The sequence below is a fragment of the Odontesthes bonariensis genome, chromosome 16, assembly GCF_027942865.1.
Source record: "Odontesthes bonariensis isolate fOdoBon6 chromosome 16, fOdoBon6.hap1, whole genome shotgun sequence".
Taxonomy (NCBI): Eukaryota; Metazoa; Chordata; class Actinopteri; order Atheriniformes; family Atherinopsidae; genus Odontesthes; species Odontesthes bonariensis.
Window position 1 is genome coordinate 4,208,046 of NC_134521.1, and position 16,521 is coordinate 4,224,566.

General features: G+C 41.6%; 1 protein-coding gene across 2 annotated transcripts; it reads left to right on the forward strand.

Annotated features, from left to right (window-relative positions):
* The first annotated feature begins 1,333 nt into the window (after window positions 1-1,333).
* Window positions 1,334-15,809, forward strand: tmem248 (transmembrane protein 248). 2 transcript variants are annotated; one of them, XM_075487425.1, is made up of 8 exons: window positions 1,334-1,694; window positions 4,341-4,499; window positions 4,913-5,201; window positions 7,851-8,001; window positions 9,102-9,285; window positions 11,812-11,993; window positions 12,535-14,886; window positions 14,933-15,809. In XM_075487425.1, the coding sequence occupies exons 1-7, from the start codon at window positions 1,692-1,694 to the stop codon at window positions 12,590-12,592; spliced, it is 1,026 nt and encodes a 341-aa protein (XP_075343540.1). In that variant the 5' UTR covers window positions 1,334-1,691; the 3' UTR covers window positions 12,593-14,886; window positions 14,933-15,809. The 2 variants fall into 2 exon arrangements, with proteins under 2 accessions (XP_075343540.1, XP_075343541.1); XM_075487426.1 differs by having other exon boundaries at window positions 11,812-11,955.
* Window positions 15,810-16,521: the final 712 nt, after the last annotated feature.

The following is a 16,521-nucleotide window of genomic DNA, read 5'->3' on the forward strand; positions in this document are numbered from 1 at the left end:
AAAGTATTCCAAAAGCATTCATTCACACTGCATTCCTTATAAGGACATACAATCTGGTGGGTTTGTTTTACTATTGTCTTAATTAACTTTACCATGTAATCTGTTCCAATTAACTGTTCAACCCTAAACAGGCCAGTTGCGACTCAAAGTAAAAATCTCAGACCATTATCCCCACCCCCCACCGGCCCATAAGAGAAAAAAAAACGTACATACAGGACATAGGAGTTCTAAAAAATAATATGTTGATTGAGTAAGCTAAAACTAAAACAGGTACAGACTGACGTAGTGGAAGTTAGCACCAACATCGCAGTTATGATAGATGAGGGCCTATGTTTTTATCATCACTGTCTATTGTCAATACCTTCTAAGACTTCAGGAAATGGTCATTCCATTGTTGGGAAACATGAAATACAGTGTACAATTATGTAGATAATGTCAAATGACCCTTTGGCAAAGCATCAAACTTAGAGCTAAACAGGGGCGAGGCTAGGGTATTTTTAGTGGTGCCAAGGCACCACCGTGAGATCGCTCGGCACCCCCTGGCTCAGCACATTTTTAAAATATTATATTATGCAAAAACACTTCTTTTTTTTTGCTCAAGGATGCATTATTTTAGTGACCATTTTATTTATTTTCTAGCATTTGTATTTGTTTTAACTCTTTACTCCCAAAATAAATGTTCATTTATCTTCAATATTTGTCTCAGGCTCTCTGATATCCCTGTCAAGCCACACAGTCTTTTGAAATGAAGAGGTCAAAATTTAATGTTGTAGGGGAAAACACTACTCAAAGCAAAACTAATACGGCTCCAAAATTTATAAATGTACTAAAAAAAAAAAAAAACTCTTCATACTGTAGATTTGTACATAGCAAATGTTTATTCACTATTTTTATTTTATTTTATTTTATATTTTATTTATATTTATTTATATTTATTTATATTTATTTTATTTTATTTTATTTTATTTTATTTTATTTTATTTTATTTTATTTTATTTTATTTTTATTTTATTCTATTCTATTTGATTGTTTTTACTTTAATTGTTTTCATATCTTTTACTGTATGCTGCTGCAACAAAAGACCAGATCCTAAAATTGCCCCTGGAGCTAAATACACTTAACAAATACACGAAGCCATTGCCATCGAAAGTTTGTCTCTAACTTTATGTTTTTTCTAAGGTACTCCAATACGACAGCACCCTCCGACACTTTGTAAACAGTCTGTTTACGGTCAGGCAACGTAAATTGCTTACTTTAGCCTATCGTCACTGCTCTTACGCCCATTTACGGGCGCAACATTGTCTGGGAATAACGAGAATGCGGCGCTGCGACGGTTTTACTACGCAGTGCGGGGACGCGGATTTAGATGTCAGCAGGGAAGGACTGAGATAACATTATTGACGTTATTCCAGACTGTACGCAAAACAACATATTTCTCCCAAGAGCTGCATTTGAGTTAATAGAAAAGAATGGGAAGGAGTATACGCGTTAGCCTGATTGTTTCCACCGAACACAGACTTTTGCTTTTTAGCGATATAATCAAGAGGGACTAGCTTCGTTCAAGCAAGCTAGCAAGCTAGCGTTGAGGGCTAGCTTTGCAGAAAGGCTTCCCTGCTAACGAAACTGCAGCCTTGTTGTGGCCCGCAACGCAACCTCCCAGATAGCATCCGTCTTGTGCACAGGGAGGAAAAATGGTGAGTAGTGCTCATTTGATTTAATCGAATTTAGCAAGCAGTTTTGAAACTTAGTGTATTGTAAATATGTCGCTTTTGTCACGTTGTTGCCACATCCCAGCAGTCAGCGACAAGGGACTACTAGCACGTCATGCTACAAGGTTGACAGTCTGTGTCACCTGGCTGCAGTATTTAGTAAGAAACGAGCATGAATTACGTTAATACACTTGCAATAAGGAAATTACTTTATGTGGTGCCAAATGCTTTGTTGTAGTTTGATTATATTTTTATTGAATTATCCTTACTGGACGTTTTCTTCTCACATTGGAATGTAGGCTGAATGATGCAGCTTTTATTGGTGATCATTTATATCTATGTACTGGCTCGCTGTACTTGGACTTGGAGGACATAAGAGATGTTGAAGATGCATGCATAAAAAAGTATGCTAACGCTAGTAGCAGAAATATTTTAAGATTTTTTTAAGATCCATTTTCAATACCCACTTAATCCAATACAGGGTCGCAGAGGGGCTAGAGACTATCCCAGCTGCCACTAGGTACATCCTGGACAGGTCACTAGTCTATCACTGGGTCACAGGAAGTACGCTCCTCTCATGTTCAGTATAAAATATATTCTCCTGGAAGCTTATTCTTCCTTCAGTGTCTGCTGGCGATCGAGTCTCTCTAAAACTAAAATTTTCCACCAGCTCTCTATAAGGATTTCTCAATATTTTTCTCACTAATTGTCCAACTTTTTCTCCATCCATGTATTATAAAATTTAATCTTAAAAGACTAAGTCATCCATTTCATTAAGACTAAGATTAAGATCTGATTTATTTCGTGCATACACACGAAATTTGTGCTCCGCTTTTAACCCATCCAGGTTGGCACCTGTTGACACACACATGCACACGCACAGGGTCACACACTCAGAGACAGATGCCAACCTGGAGCGATGGGCAGCCTTGAAGCGCCCAGGGAGCATGGGGGGTACGGTGCCTTGCACCTCAGCCATGACAAGGAGGTGGACTGCTCCAGCTATCAGTTCCACCAATCTTTCTTTGTGTGGCGAGAGTGGGAATCGAACCGCCAACCTTCCGGTTATTGGACAACCGACCCTAACCACTCTAACCGCCCCTCACTCCTTTTAGAGTGAGTACTGCTGTCAAGGTGGCCAGACGACATAAAAGAAGTATTGGTATTAAGGGCTATACGTCTGTGCCAAAGTGTAAATACTAATCAATGAAAGTCAAAGCTGGGAGTGGAGGTTGAGTGATGACCAATGCTTTTTTTTTTTTCCCCTGTCTTATCTAACATTAGCAGTTCATCTGACTTGCTGTTCATTTGATTTACATGGTTTTGTTAAAGTGAAACGTTTTAAATCTAACACTTTTAGTGTTTTCGACTAAATGTATTATTTCTCACCTATCGTTTGATTCCTAAATTTGTAGGTTGATCATTTTTCAACCAGGAACAGAGTCACTCAGTACAGTCTGTATGACAAAGTCAATTAGTTAATTATTAATAATGATCCCTTTGGCAAATGTCCCGATATAATATCGTGTCAAAGCATCTCGCTAAACCAGTGGGTGAAAAGTTTCTAAATAAGCAGCAGTGACCGGAGGCCGGTACTGTTGGCAAAATGCTTCCTGGAGGGATCAGGCTTGTCATAATTCTTACGTAAGCTGACAAAAGCATCAACTTTGTTCACCTGTGTACAAAAGACTTGAGAAAACCAACAAATATATCTATTCCCCTCAGAGCAAGTAAGAAAACATTATGGCATCCAAACACACTGACACGCAACTTCAACTTTGCATTCTCAATCGTAGCAGCAAAAAAAAATCTGAAAAGGAAAAAGGCAAATTGTTGCTGCACGTGGCTTCTGCTTATTCTCAGTCACAGCAGTGACGGCACCGGTCAGACTTCTCAGAACTGCCTGTGTGGTAGTTACAGTGGGTGTCTCCCGGGAACATGTTTCTTCCCGATGACACAGACTCACAAGATGAAAACAAAACCAGCAATGTTGTGTCTCAGCTGGTAACTGCACCCCAACTTGAGATGGGATCACTCCAGCTGTGGCAGCTGTCAACCTGTGACTCCCCAACTCATGAGTTACTTCAATAAATGATTACATGAGTATTCTGAAAGATCATGGGTTGAACCACGCCCATCTTTGCACTCAGCTTCCATTTTTTTTATTATCTCAAGTGTAAAGTCTGCATTTTTGTGACAAAATTGACCTCGAAGGCGTGCAAACAACTGCCAAAACATTGAAAACTACCTTCACCATAACACTTTTCTCCCTTTTTTTTTAAGAACCACCAAAAACAGTAAACGGCGAAAAAGAAAAAAGTATTTAAAAACCCTTTCCACTCCGAGGCCACGACTGTTATTAAGTCAACAGTCGTGTGACAGACGGAGTACAAAAAAAATCAAGAAGAGTCACTAACACCCCATATTTCATGAATAAGACAGTATCATCTCTAGATGTCAGTTTCAAACAAGTAAAGTTTAAAGCGGTCCTGATGAAGATCCAATCAGCTGACTGGTTCCAGTTTGGAGAGTTTATACCGAGATCGCTGTTCTGTGTCTTTTGTCCCTTTCATGAACAGTTCTACACGAGGGAGATGTATTGTCAGCATGTCTGTGTTCGTCTTTATACAGGTGTACCTGTTAAATCCTATAGAGAACCTAAGAAGCTACATCAACAATCGTCCACCTCTGGTCATTTTTATGATCAGTGTCAGTGCAGTGGCCATCGCCTTCCTGACCGTTGGTTATTTCTTCAAGATTAAAGAGATCAAGTCTCCGGAGTTGACAGAGGTAAGGCAAACTGACGCGGGTCCATAAAAGAGATTCAATCAGGAGCTCTTCTTCTCCATCGTCACATATCAGTGAAGTGTGACCACTGCCAATGCTACATGTGGAGGCTTTCACTTTATTGTCTTATTTTATGCTACAAGGATGCATAGAAAGACGAAAGAAAACCCAACTATGTGTGATTTTTGTGTGCTACAAGCTCAGAAAGTACATGTATGGAAATCAATCTTTGCATGTGAATGTCAACAGAAAGCACATGCAAATCCAAATGGCTGTTGGTTAGTAATCTATATGGACTTTAGGCTTTAAGGGATGTGTAAGGCATGGCACCCCTCAATTTAATGTCTAGTAGAAAAAAAATCAAGCATCAGATGTTTGACGAAATGATCAGACTTGGTCTCATCACTCTCTCTCAGGACTGGAACACCTTTCTGTTGCGCTTCAATGAGCTGGACTTTTGCGTGTCAGAGAATGAGACGATAAAGCACGGCCTGAACGAGTCCACCACGCCAGAGAGCTTGGTTGTGACGAGCGGCCAGGCTCGTTCCAGCACTCAGGCTCCCCTCTTGCTGGAGGACTCGGGCCCCATCAACATCTCAGTGCCCATCACCCTCACGCTGGACCCCCAGCGCCCATTTGGAGGGTACTCTCGCAATATCACCCACCTGTACGCCACAGTGCTGGGACAGCAAGTTGGCCTATCGGGTAGGTTCTCGTTCTCAAAATCAAATCAAATCAAATTTATTTGTATAGCACATTTCATGTACAAAACAATTCAAAGTGCTTCCATTAGTGCTTGCATTAGATTTTTTTAGTTTTTTTTTTTTGACAGTATCAAATAGAAAATCAGGCGAGGCTGTAAAGATGAACCGTTATCTGTATCGAGGCATCCAGAGTAAGCTGAGCATAGTGATTATATGTTACCGATCTGGAATGTTGGAGGCTAAAATGAATGATTCATTCCTTTTTGCTGTGGTAGCTTCACCTTTTTAGATGGGTTTTAGCTTACATGGTTGTGCGGGGACCTCTCTAAGACACGATGAGTCAACAGTGGAGGCTTTGTGTGACGTTAATCTGTTCCAGTGCAGCTCTCCTATACGGCTCACATTTAAAGGTTTCAGAGGGTGGAGCAAAGTAAAGAGGCTACTACTCTGCACATTGTGAGCGCATGCTTATGTCTGAAGCTACGACGATGCAGCTTCAGACCGATGATCTCCGCGCAGGCTGTGTGGCTGCACAGAGTAAACGGTTTGAGAAGGACCGATAAAATGTCTGCAACTTTAAACTTCAGCCAAATGATTTCATGCCACTTTGAAGTGCGTAAAGTAAATGGACTGAACGCTGTGGATATTTCTATCTGCCGCCTTTAATTCATCAGTAGTTTCAGTTGTAGAAGAGCTTTCCAGCGCAAACGTTGTTAATGTGTGTAAAACGGTTGCATTTCATTGAAGTGGGTTCCCCTTTCCACTTGGTATCAGATGTATTTGCTTCATTTTAACTTCTCTGCAAATAGATTAGTTTTATTCCTGAATGTACAACATCTTTGTGTCAAAGACAACTGTCCCCTCTCTTTCTACCCTTGTTTTGTTTTTTTACTTTGTACTACGGCAGTCAAAAGCCGGATTCGCACTGTAGGAACCTTTGGCAGATCCTATAACCTTTTCAGGAACGGGGCCGTTTTTTCCCGCATTCGCACATACAGGTCTATACGACACGGACACAACCTTGGCGTGTTTAATAAGTTAAACCTCCACGTGGTCTCCTTTGTCTGCGGCGATCTGCTCTCCTTCCTTCATGAAACCAAGAAGTATGGCCTGCGCCCGATCCTTCGTCTCCTGACTCTCTGTGAGCTCTTCCTGCCTCGATGTTAGACGCCCGATGTGATCGTCCATGATTAATATCACCATCATGCAGACCATGAACACGGTGGCCTCCCCGCTCTCCATGTTAGCTTCTTTGTGGTGTTTTTCCTTCTCTCCTTACTTTTACCGGGTTTTGTTTTGTTTTGTTGTTGAATGTGGCGCTAAAGTAACACGTCGCAGTCGCAGACGGCTGCGTCGCATCAGTCCCGATTCATGTGGGAATGCAGACTGAAACAGTTCCGCTGGGGAAGGACAGTTATCAGAACGGCGTTCGAGGAGGACGGTTCTTAGAACTGCGTTCTTAGAACGGCTCTGTCCGAATGCGGCTAATGTAAGCTAAGCTGGTCGCCAATAACATGAAGCATTGGTTCTAAATTTCCCGAGCCTCAGAATGGATGAGCGGAGCAAAATAGGAAGTTTTGCTGTGGAAAAAAAAAAAAATCCTAAGCTGTTACAACAGGGCAGCTTGTTCCTTCATTGGAGCTTCTGGTATCAAAGTGGAGAACTGTTGAGATTTTATACATCAGCGGTAGCGTGTTATGAAGCAAATTCTTGGGAGCAGGCGTATAAAATCTGCTCTGGAAGCCAAAAAAAAAACCCAAAGAAGGCAGGCGTGAACCACACGTGCACGGTTTTGTGTCTTTTCCAAGGACTAAAAAGATTCCTTCAGATACTGGGTGTCTGTGTTCTTAATTCCTTCGAAGAGAAGTCAAATTAGTGTGTTTTTTCACTGGTACTCTGATTAATAATCCAAAATGAGCCCTCGCAGAGCCTATACTACAGTACTGTAAACATGCAGCTGTAGTTGATCAGTTTGTGCCGCAATCAAAGTTCAGCTGGTGCCGTCCTAATCCAGGAAAAGAATGACTCTGAGCAGAAGCAGAAACAGCTCATGCTGCTTATTGGATATTCCCATTCTGACCCTGCATTATGCCTGTTTTCCTCTTCGTAAAAGCATATTGTAAAAAATGACGTGCTTCATGTGTTGTGCTCTCATCTGTTATTTGAATCTAGTTGTGACAGAATTACTTTTATTTTAATCTCCATTGTTCTCCTCATCTGAAAACACACTTTCTATCCTCAGTAATAGGCAGGAGTCGACTCTATTCACCTGATAATCTTCTTATCTACTTTGCAGTTTGATAACTATTGCACAAGCCCACAAAGTTAGTCAGTAATTTATTATCAAGGAAGTAAGTTTATTTTTCGCACAAGACATTATTGCTTCTCTGACTTCCTGCTCTGTGACATTGTGTGTATACTGTTTCAACTAGTTTTGGTATTAAGAAATGTCTAAATGAAGCTAAAACCTTGTTCGGTCTGTGTGAGTGATTGTGGAAAGAAGAGGTTTGAGGTTTTGTGTGTATTGCGTTCATGGCTTGGTGTGATTGAAAAAGGGACCAACAAGATCAGGCTTTTTTTCGTGTAAAATGGAGAGCTTAAATCGTGTAGATGTTGACCTCGTTGTGTCTTCACGTGTCTCTGTGTACAGGCCGAGAAGCCCACGAAGAAATAAACATCACGTTCACCCTGCCTGTATCCTGGAACTCGGACGACTGTGTTCTGCACAGCCACTGCGAGCAGGTGGTGTTCAGCACTTGCATGACCATCACAGCAGCCAGCAATATCTTCCCAGTCACAGTGTGAGTTGGACAGCTTCCCCCGGTCAGGGGAACACTTATTTCTGATGATGCTTTTGATTATTAGTCCATGTGATGTGGTCTGTTAGAAGGGAGCATTTAGTGTGTGTGACTGGCAGGAGACCAGAATGGATTGTTCTTTAGAGCAAAGCTGCTATTAAAAGCTGAACACGCGTTTAGTCTCTTGTTAGAATTTTTTTATATGTAATGGTAAATGTTGTAAGCAGATTTTTATCAGCTGTAGAAGATAATGATGTTAATTTCACAAATTATGACTTAAAAAAAAAAAAAATCTAGGCTTTGTAATAGTGGAAAAAAAACCTCTGCTCTCCCAGCCCTGTTAACAGTTGTCTAGTTACACCCTTCTGGGACCGTCTCCCACTTACTCTGCATAGCGTTTCAAAAGGGGCCACCAGCAAGGTAGCAGTTCAGATCTCCCAATTTTAACAACCCCCTTATTAGCTTAGGTTTCATAATGATTGATGCCTGAAAAAATTACCTCCAGGGCTTTTGCTCAGCATTGCACAAGGCACAAGTATGCATTTAGTTTTAAATCATCTGAGAATGAGGAAATCATGTCAGAAACTGCACGCACAATATGCTGCAAACGCCTCAGGACCTTAAGAGTCCTAAAAGACAAACTATAGTTTCTTAAACTGTAAATAGTCGAAGCGATGCTGCTGCAGTGGAGACTGAGAGCTGTCAGCCGTCTGATTCACAGTCTATAAGAAATGTTTATTTTTTATCTTGTGAGAAATGTTACTTAGTTTGTGTGAGTTATCTGTTACAGGTAGTTTGAATGTAACTTTGGGTTCTGACAGCACACTGGAGTTGGGGTACTTTGGATCCCCCTGGTGGCCCATGATGTGAACTGCATCATGAGAAAATATGAACTACGGGAGAAAAAAAAAAACGGAGATTATGATCTAAATATTTGAATATGTGCTTTACATTTATTTGGTGTTTGGTTTTAGCCCTGTTCTGTTTGGATAATATTTTACCATTTTTAAGATGACCAGTATCTTATACAGCAACCAGTCAACTTGAATTATGTGAAATAACCAAACACGACTCAACAGAAAGCCCCGCGTTTTGTTTTGCAGGCAGCCGCCACACTGCGTGCCGGAGACGTACACCAACGCCACGTCTTGGTACAAGGTGTTCACCACAGTCCGTGACTCGGATACCAAGTACAGTCAGGACTACAACCCCTTCTGGTGTTACAAAGGCGCAATCGGCAAGGTGTACCATGCACTCAACCCAAAGCTTACCGTCATTGTTCCTGATGTGAGTCGCCACCTCCTTATTTCTCTACCCACACATTCTTCAGATTCACACTTTCTGGTGTAGTTGTCTGAAGCTGTTGCAATACTGCACTTAGCTGGCGTAGAAGCAGCCGAGTCAGTGAAAGCATGCCTCTGAATACCTCTGGAGTGAGCAAACCTGTTAAACTCTCTCACACGTCAGGTTATTTGTCGTTTTCTGTTTTTCGTCTGTTGTGACTTTTTTTTTATGTTGCTATAAACCAAATCAAATCAAATTTATTTGTATAGCACATTTCATGTACAAAACAATTCAAAGTGCTTCACATTAATCATTAGGGATGGGAATTCAGAACCGGTTCTTGCTGAGAACCGGTTCTCAGTGTTTCAATTTCTTGGAATCGTTTGGCAATTTTGCAAACGATTCCCTTATCGATTCCAGTGGGCGCAACGTTGCGTGGCGAGTCCAGTGCAGCCAGCAGCCAACAGTAAACATGGTGCCCAAGCGGTAGCCTGATTAACATAGACTTTCAAATCTCTTCGAGATTCTGGTCTGACCTAGACCATAACGAATACGATTCGAAATGGCCTGGTCAACCCGCCTCCCTCGGGTTGCTACTGGTTGTGGCCAGAAAAGGCTGTGCCTAAGCTTAAGCCAATCACACCACTCTTTCCTCTGACGTATGATTTAGCTACCAGCGGGGCTAACTGGTAGATTAAACTCTTACCAAAGCCAGTAGGGAGCAAGCCAGGCGAAAACGTCTTTCCTGTCAAGAAACGATTCAAGGGCTGTTCTTTGCTCGATTTTTAACGAGAATCTCCCGTCGAACACTTTCATTACAGCATCTACAGCAGCGTCAAAAGCTTGATGCTGCTCCATGTTGATATTGAATGAAGCGCTTCCGTGTACAATCCATGGGTTGAGTGGCAGTTCAACCACGTCACTACCTTGAACACGCCTCTACCCTGGGCCGTTGGCGCTGCTCAAAGTTGATTGCTTCCCGACAAAGTGGGTGGAGTTCCCATTTTTTCGGGAACTCGAATCCACCTGAATGAGCAGTTGGCCTGAGTAAGTGTAGCAGAGCCGAAGGTGTTGCGTCACTGCGAGGGCGGAGCCTGGGTACCCAAGCGGTACAAACGCTCAAAAGTTTGGTTACACATCCCTAAAAAAGACGACAACAGGGCAACTTGCAAAGTGAATATTTCACCAAAGGGAGGAAATACTACCAACATGCAATAACTATGAATGAATGATTAACGTCGGTGATTCTGAACCCAGCAGCGTTAGCAACGTTAGCATGTCCTCGGCTAACACTGCAGGTCACTAACTAACAAACACTGCCTATCATGTTAGCACCATTTGCCTCATTGTAAAAGCTGCTGTTAGTAACGGTTAAGGTGAAATGAAGGCCTTCTCAGGCATTACATTTAGATGAAATCATGAGAGACAGAGCCTGACTGGCTCAGAGCCAGAGGCTGGTGGTACTACCCCCAGTTCACCTCTACCTCCAGCTTCTCCTTTCACCAGAGCAGGAAGAGTTAAATTACCCAGGCCAGGATAGACCAATGTGGACCTCACCGTTGTTGGGTTTGTGAGGTCACGACTCGTGTTACTTCTAAACTAAACAAAGTTGATGCTAATCGACCGGTTTGTTGTCCTTTTTCTCCAAATGAGAATCGATAAGGGAACCGATAAAGAACCGAATCGTTAAGCAGAATTGAAAATGGAATTGGAATCGTAAAAATCTTATCAATTCCCATCCCTATTAATCATACAAACAAACAAAATTTTGATTTCAAGCATGTGTTGTGTGCCTCCTCCAGCAGTTGTAGAACGATGGACATACTTAGTCTTAGTCTAAGCAGATGATACTCTGTCACCCAGCGTTACCTGGCTGCATATTTCTGCCATGCATGTACACGGATGTTCTTTTCTGTAAAAATAACAGGGAGATGGGATCACTCCTGTTACAAAGTAAAAGTGATCAAACAGAAAGCACTCCGAGAGATGGTTGGCGTATAGTATACTGATGGAGGTGGATTGTTCCGGGATAACAATGATCCCATTGACAGGCCTCAGCCGGGCACAGAATGTTCCAGCGAGGCAGATGGGGGGGGGGGGGGAAATATATGCTGTGCCCGCAGTTACCTGATCTGAGCTCACTCTAACACAGAGGCGGTTTAAGGGTGCTGACAGAGACAACCTTCATGGGGACTATCATTATAAGCCACAATGTGGACCGTTGAATTAGCACACCAAGGCATTTAATTGATAAGCTTTTACTTAACTCTGCACTTGTAGAGTTTTACCAGGATGTTGCCCGACTCGCAGTGGGATTTTAAATTCCGCCCGCACTGCACCTTTAATAAGTACTCAAAAAACATTGCATACAATGACGAGTAGCTTTAGTTGGAGAGCAGATCATGTACCCAAGGTAAGTGAAATCAGTGATCCTGGTAGGAGCTTGCAGGGAACAGTAATGCAGCACAGTCAGTGGAAATCACAGGAAACCGTGATGTTGAACCGGCTGTTGAATTCTTTCCTTCCCAGGATGATCGTTCCCTCATCAACCTTCACCTGATGCACACTAGCTACTTCCTGTTTGTCATGGTCATCACTATGTTCTGCTATGCAGTCATAAAGGGGCGGCCTGGCAAAGTACGACAAACCAACCCCGATTTCTGCCCTGAGAAGGTACAACAGACACCAGCAGTGCTATATGACCTCAACAGGTAGTTCCAGCAAAAGCATTGGTTGACCAGTGATTGGTCAGAGAAACAATCTCACATGTGTTTGTGCACCCTTTTCTTTTCCCTCTTCTTCTTCTTCTTCTTCTTCTTTAAAGAACTGGAGCTCATTTATTAAATTCTATGTAACCTGTCCATTTTGTAAGCCTCCACTCTTTGGCTTAATGGTGCAAAAGTAAAACGGTGACAGTTGTTTTGAAACGGCTGTAGCGCAGCTGAATATTTCTCAGCCAAAAATGTGTGAAAACTCTTCACAACAACTGTTCCTTTCTTTCTTTCTCGCAGCGATTGCTCCTTCACTGGCACGAAGAAGCCGTGCCTCAATCGCTACTTTTTTGATTGATTGTGATCAAAATGAAAATGTTTTTTTATGTTGTTGTTGTTTTTTCCAACTTGTCTCATCCTTTACACTGTATTCACTTTTGTCACAGTTATTTGAAAAAAAAAAAGATCATTTCGCGGCAGCCGGGAGCTTTTTCTTGTCGTGCGGCTGCACTAAAACGCTTTTCTTTTTCTTGTGTTGCAGGTGGCTCTGTCAGAGGGTTAAAAAGACATCTGACGTCTCCTCCAGAGGTTACTTGTAAACATGGACAAACTCAAAGAAACAGAAGAAATAAGAAAAAAAAGATACACATCCCAGTTGCCTAGTGAACCCTGGAGATACAATAAGGGACACAAAAGCTCTGTGAATGCATTACTCTCGCAATGTTGGGTTTCTCCAACCAAAGATATACAAGTGCCTGTATCTGTGGTGTAAATATTTGTAGGAACTCTGATATTCTGTGCAAAACGTCTCTCTTTTTGTTCATTTTTTTATTCTTTTATTCTTTTTTTCTTTTTGCCTGAGTCCCCATGTGCCATGCCAGAACATGCAGTATGTTGAAGCGGAAGGTCAGGTCCAACAACCACACAGCAAAATCCTCAGCAGTCATTCGGCCTCATTTTCAAGCCATTTTGTGGAATTTAACACACATTTCTGATCAGTTTCTTTTTTTTTTTTTTTCCCTGCTTTGAATATTAAGACACGTCAAACCCGGCAGTAAACAAGTGTTTTTTCTCCCCCATGATGACGGAGCATGTCGTCGTTTTGAAGACTTTTCAACGAAAAAGCGAATTAAAAGAAGTGAACGGCTGTAGATGCTTGACTACGCGGCTTAAACGAGGAGACAAATGAAGTGGCACCTCTTTTTTTTTTTTTTTTTTCTGCACAGAATTTGACATTTGCAAAAAGTCTGATCAGAATGTAGACATTTCATTTCACCCCCCCCCTCTGTCCGATCAGCATATCTAATTGGACACTCAATCATATTCCGCCTCTGATGTGAGTTGACTGCAAAGGTAATTGCTCTGTGCACGTTGATTATATGATGAATTTCAGTAGTAAACTTAATGAGTCTCAGTTTGTATCCAGTTAGGCGGCTTGACTGCGTTTTTTTAACGGCAGTTAAATTAGCTTCACAACTTCTTGCTGTGGTTTGTGTGGAAATGCGTTTTTCGCTTTGAGACGAGTGGATGTCACACTGAAATCTCTGCCTTCTGTTTTCCTTCATCACCCGTCTGCCTCTCGTCTTTTTTGCTTGCTGCCAGCGGCTCTGCAGCAGTTTTGTACTTTTAAGTGACGTCGTCTCTGTTGCACCCGGACGGAGCAAAACATTTTCTTGCCTTACCTACAGCGGACTTGCTTGTGTGACAATAAGAGGGGGGGGGCATCATTGTCTGCCTCACCCACGTTAGCTCTCCGGGTCCCTTTCTCTCCACAGCCAAGCGTCTTCTTTGTTTCCTCCAGTCAAAATCAGAATTGTAATTTTTTTATTTTATTTTTTTTGCCCTGTGAAAAGGTCCAGTGAGTAGCATGTGGTGACATTTTGTGGCTTAAACCCAAACGGGTGGAAATGGAAAAACAAAACGCCCGCTTTTGAGCTGTTTTTTTTTTGGTTCTGTTCACAACAATTTATTTCTACATTCATAAAAAAAAAAGCTGGTTCTGATTATTGTTTTGTATCTCTTCCATTAGATTGCCCCTTAATGATAGACACTGGAACGTTAATGCGATTGCTGAGTTGCCCTTCGATTATTCGGATGCTTTTGAGTTACGGAAGCTTTTATTTTAGGCAGACTGATATCAGTTGCACATGCTGAAATTTTTTTCTTGCTTATTTCGGTGCATCTTCAGATTTCTCCCACATTTACATTTAAAAAATTTTTTTTTTTTTTAGATCAGATGAAAACCAGCTGATATTGAAAGAACTGCAAGGCCTCCATTTAAGAGTAAATCGTTATATTTTCTGATGAAACGCGTGATGTGCAGAAAGCCCGTGTGTTGATCAGGACATGTTTGGATAAAGACTGTAGACTGCCATTCTCTGAAAACCTCCTTCCAAGAAACTGATTTTTTTTTTTTTTTTTTAAAGGAAGACTTCCACCTTAAAAAAAAAAAAAAAACTGAGTTCTGTAACTGGTGTGAGTTATCTCCTGCGTCTGAGTTTAAGTGGAGGAGGAGTAGAGGATGGAACAGTCCACTGTGTTTCCGCCTGTTCTGTTAAGTATGATTTCTTTTTCCAATAGCAATTACTCACAACTTTTACTTACCTCTGTACTATAATTCTGTTCCATATTTAATGTACCTGTTGAATGTACTTTTTATAAGCAGCATTATCTAAATCTGAGATGCAAGAATTCCAAGTGATTTAAACCATGATGTAGGGTTTGTTTTGTTTTGTTTGACAGGATTTACTTGAATTGTGTTCTCGTTTGAGTGGTAATTCCATAAGGTTGATCTTTCTTTTTTTTGTGGCAGAATTGAATCTCTTCTCATTTTATTGTATCACTACATTTACTGCATTTGTGTGTGTGTGTGTGTGTGTGTGTGTGTGTGTGTGTGTGTGTGTGTGTGTGTGTGTGTGTGTGTGTGTGTGTGTGTGTAGGTTGGTGAACGAGTGAAAGCGATTTTTGTTTTTGGCACGCGAAACGATTCTAGCGTACAAGTCTTCCTGATTCTGGTTCGTCTCACATTGGAGCATGAATCTGTTGTATTCCCACGGTTGGTCTTATTTGGAAATACTGCAGCTGGATGGGGAAGTGTGAGTGGAAGGGGTCTATGCCAGTTAAGGAAATTTGAAAGTGTGAATGCAGTATGTCATATTATTGCCAAACTGTCATAATTAACATTGGTAGCCTGCATTTACTTGCTTCTCATCTCTCCTTGTATGATTTGTCTGTTTTTCATCTTTGGATAGAATTGCATCTATTTTACTGCAGATTGCCTTAACATTGTCCTGTTTCACTTTTCACTGTATTTGCTTTACACACACGGTAGAACACACTTGCTTATCAGTCACAAACAAACATTGTACTCCTGTTATTACTTGCAAGCTGCAACAAGCCCAAAGGACCTACAGTCCACATGTAGAAGAATGGCGTTTTAAGGAGCTGCAGCTTGCAGTTGGGAAGGATACTCCACTAGATGAAGGATTACAGTAAGAGCGGTGGAGCCACGTTCTCCTAAGTTGCACCTTGTCACAGCAATGTTTGCTTCACACTCAGCTAAACACACCTCCAATAAAAGGCTGCCATTTCATTCTGTTATCCTTGCTGTCACGTTAGCAGCGCTTACAGGCAAGTATTAAAGCCAACTCTGTGCCTTCTGCACTGTCGAGCTGCATCCTCCTTCCTGTACATACAGTAGATAGGACCATAGGTTTTTAATGTGGCTAAGGCATCATTTGAACCCCCTTTTCCTCTTCAGTGGAACTGCTGTAAATGAATTCAAGTTTAAATAAACTGTCTCTAAAGTTCAACAACTCTTTGCTGTCTGGCTGTCTTTTTTTTTTTTTAGCTCGACCTCTTATCACGGTTTCTGCGGGAAAGATTCATGTCTGGGGAAAGTCATTTCACCGGGTTGCTGATATGAAGAGTTAAATAGGGTAAAACATATGTCATGTACTGAGGCTTCAAGTCAGTGTGGGAATTTAAGGACAAGGGTGGCGATATTTTTATTTTTTTATATTTTCAACCGATCTCGTGAAAATACCAAAATCGGTAATTTTCCGGTCGTGCGTTTGCCTGTAGCCCTCATATCAGAGCCAAGTTATAGAATGTGTTGGTATTTGGAACTTGCTTAAAAAATGTGCTGTGAGTATACATACTTGATTTAAAGGGATAGTTCGCCTCTTGACATGAAGCTGTATGACATCCCATATCAGCAACATCATTTCTGAACATCTTCTTACCCCCTGCTGCGTCCTGTGAGCAGAGTTCCAGCCTCGTTTTGGCGTTAACGAAAGGAGTCCAGCTAGTTGGCTGGGGTTTAAAAAATAAAGCGTTTAGCTTCTCAAAACAATGTGCATTCAAAAGAATAATACATTTGCATCACAAAATCGTTCTCCAGAAAAAAGTCAGACCTCACAATCGCTTGGCGCTATTTTCTCTCCCTTCGTATCACTGCCTGCTGTGCAGACCGTGCAGACCGAGCGGTTGTTGGCAGGTGGCAGCTTCCAACAAAAACCTTCGTCAA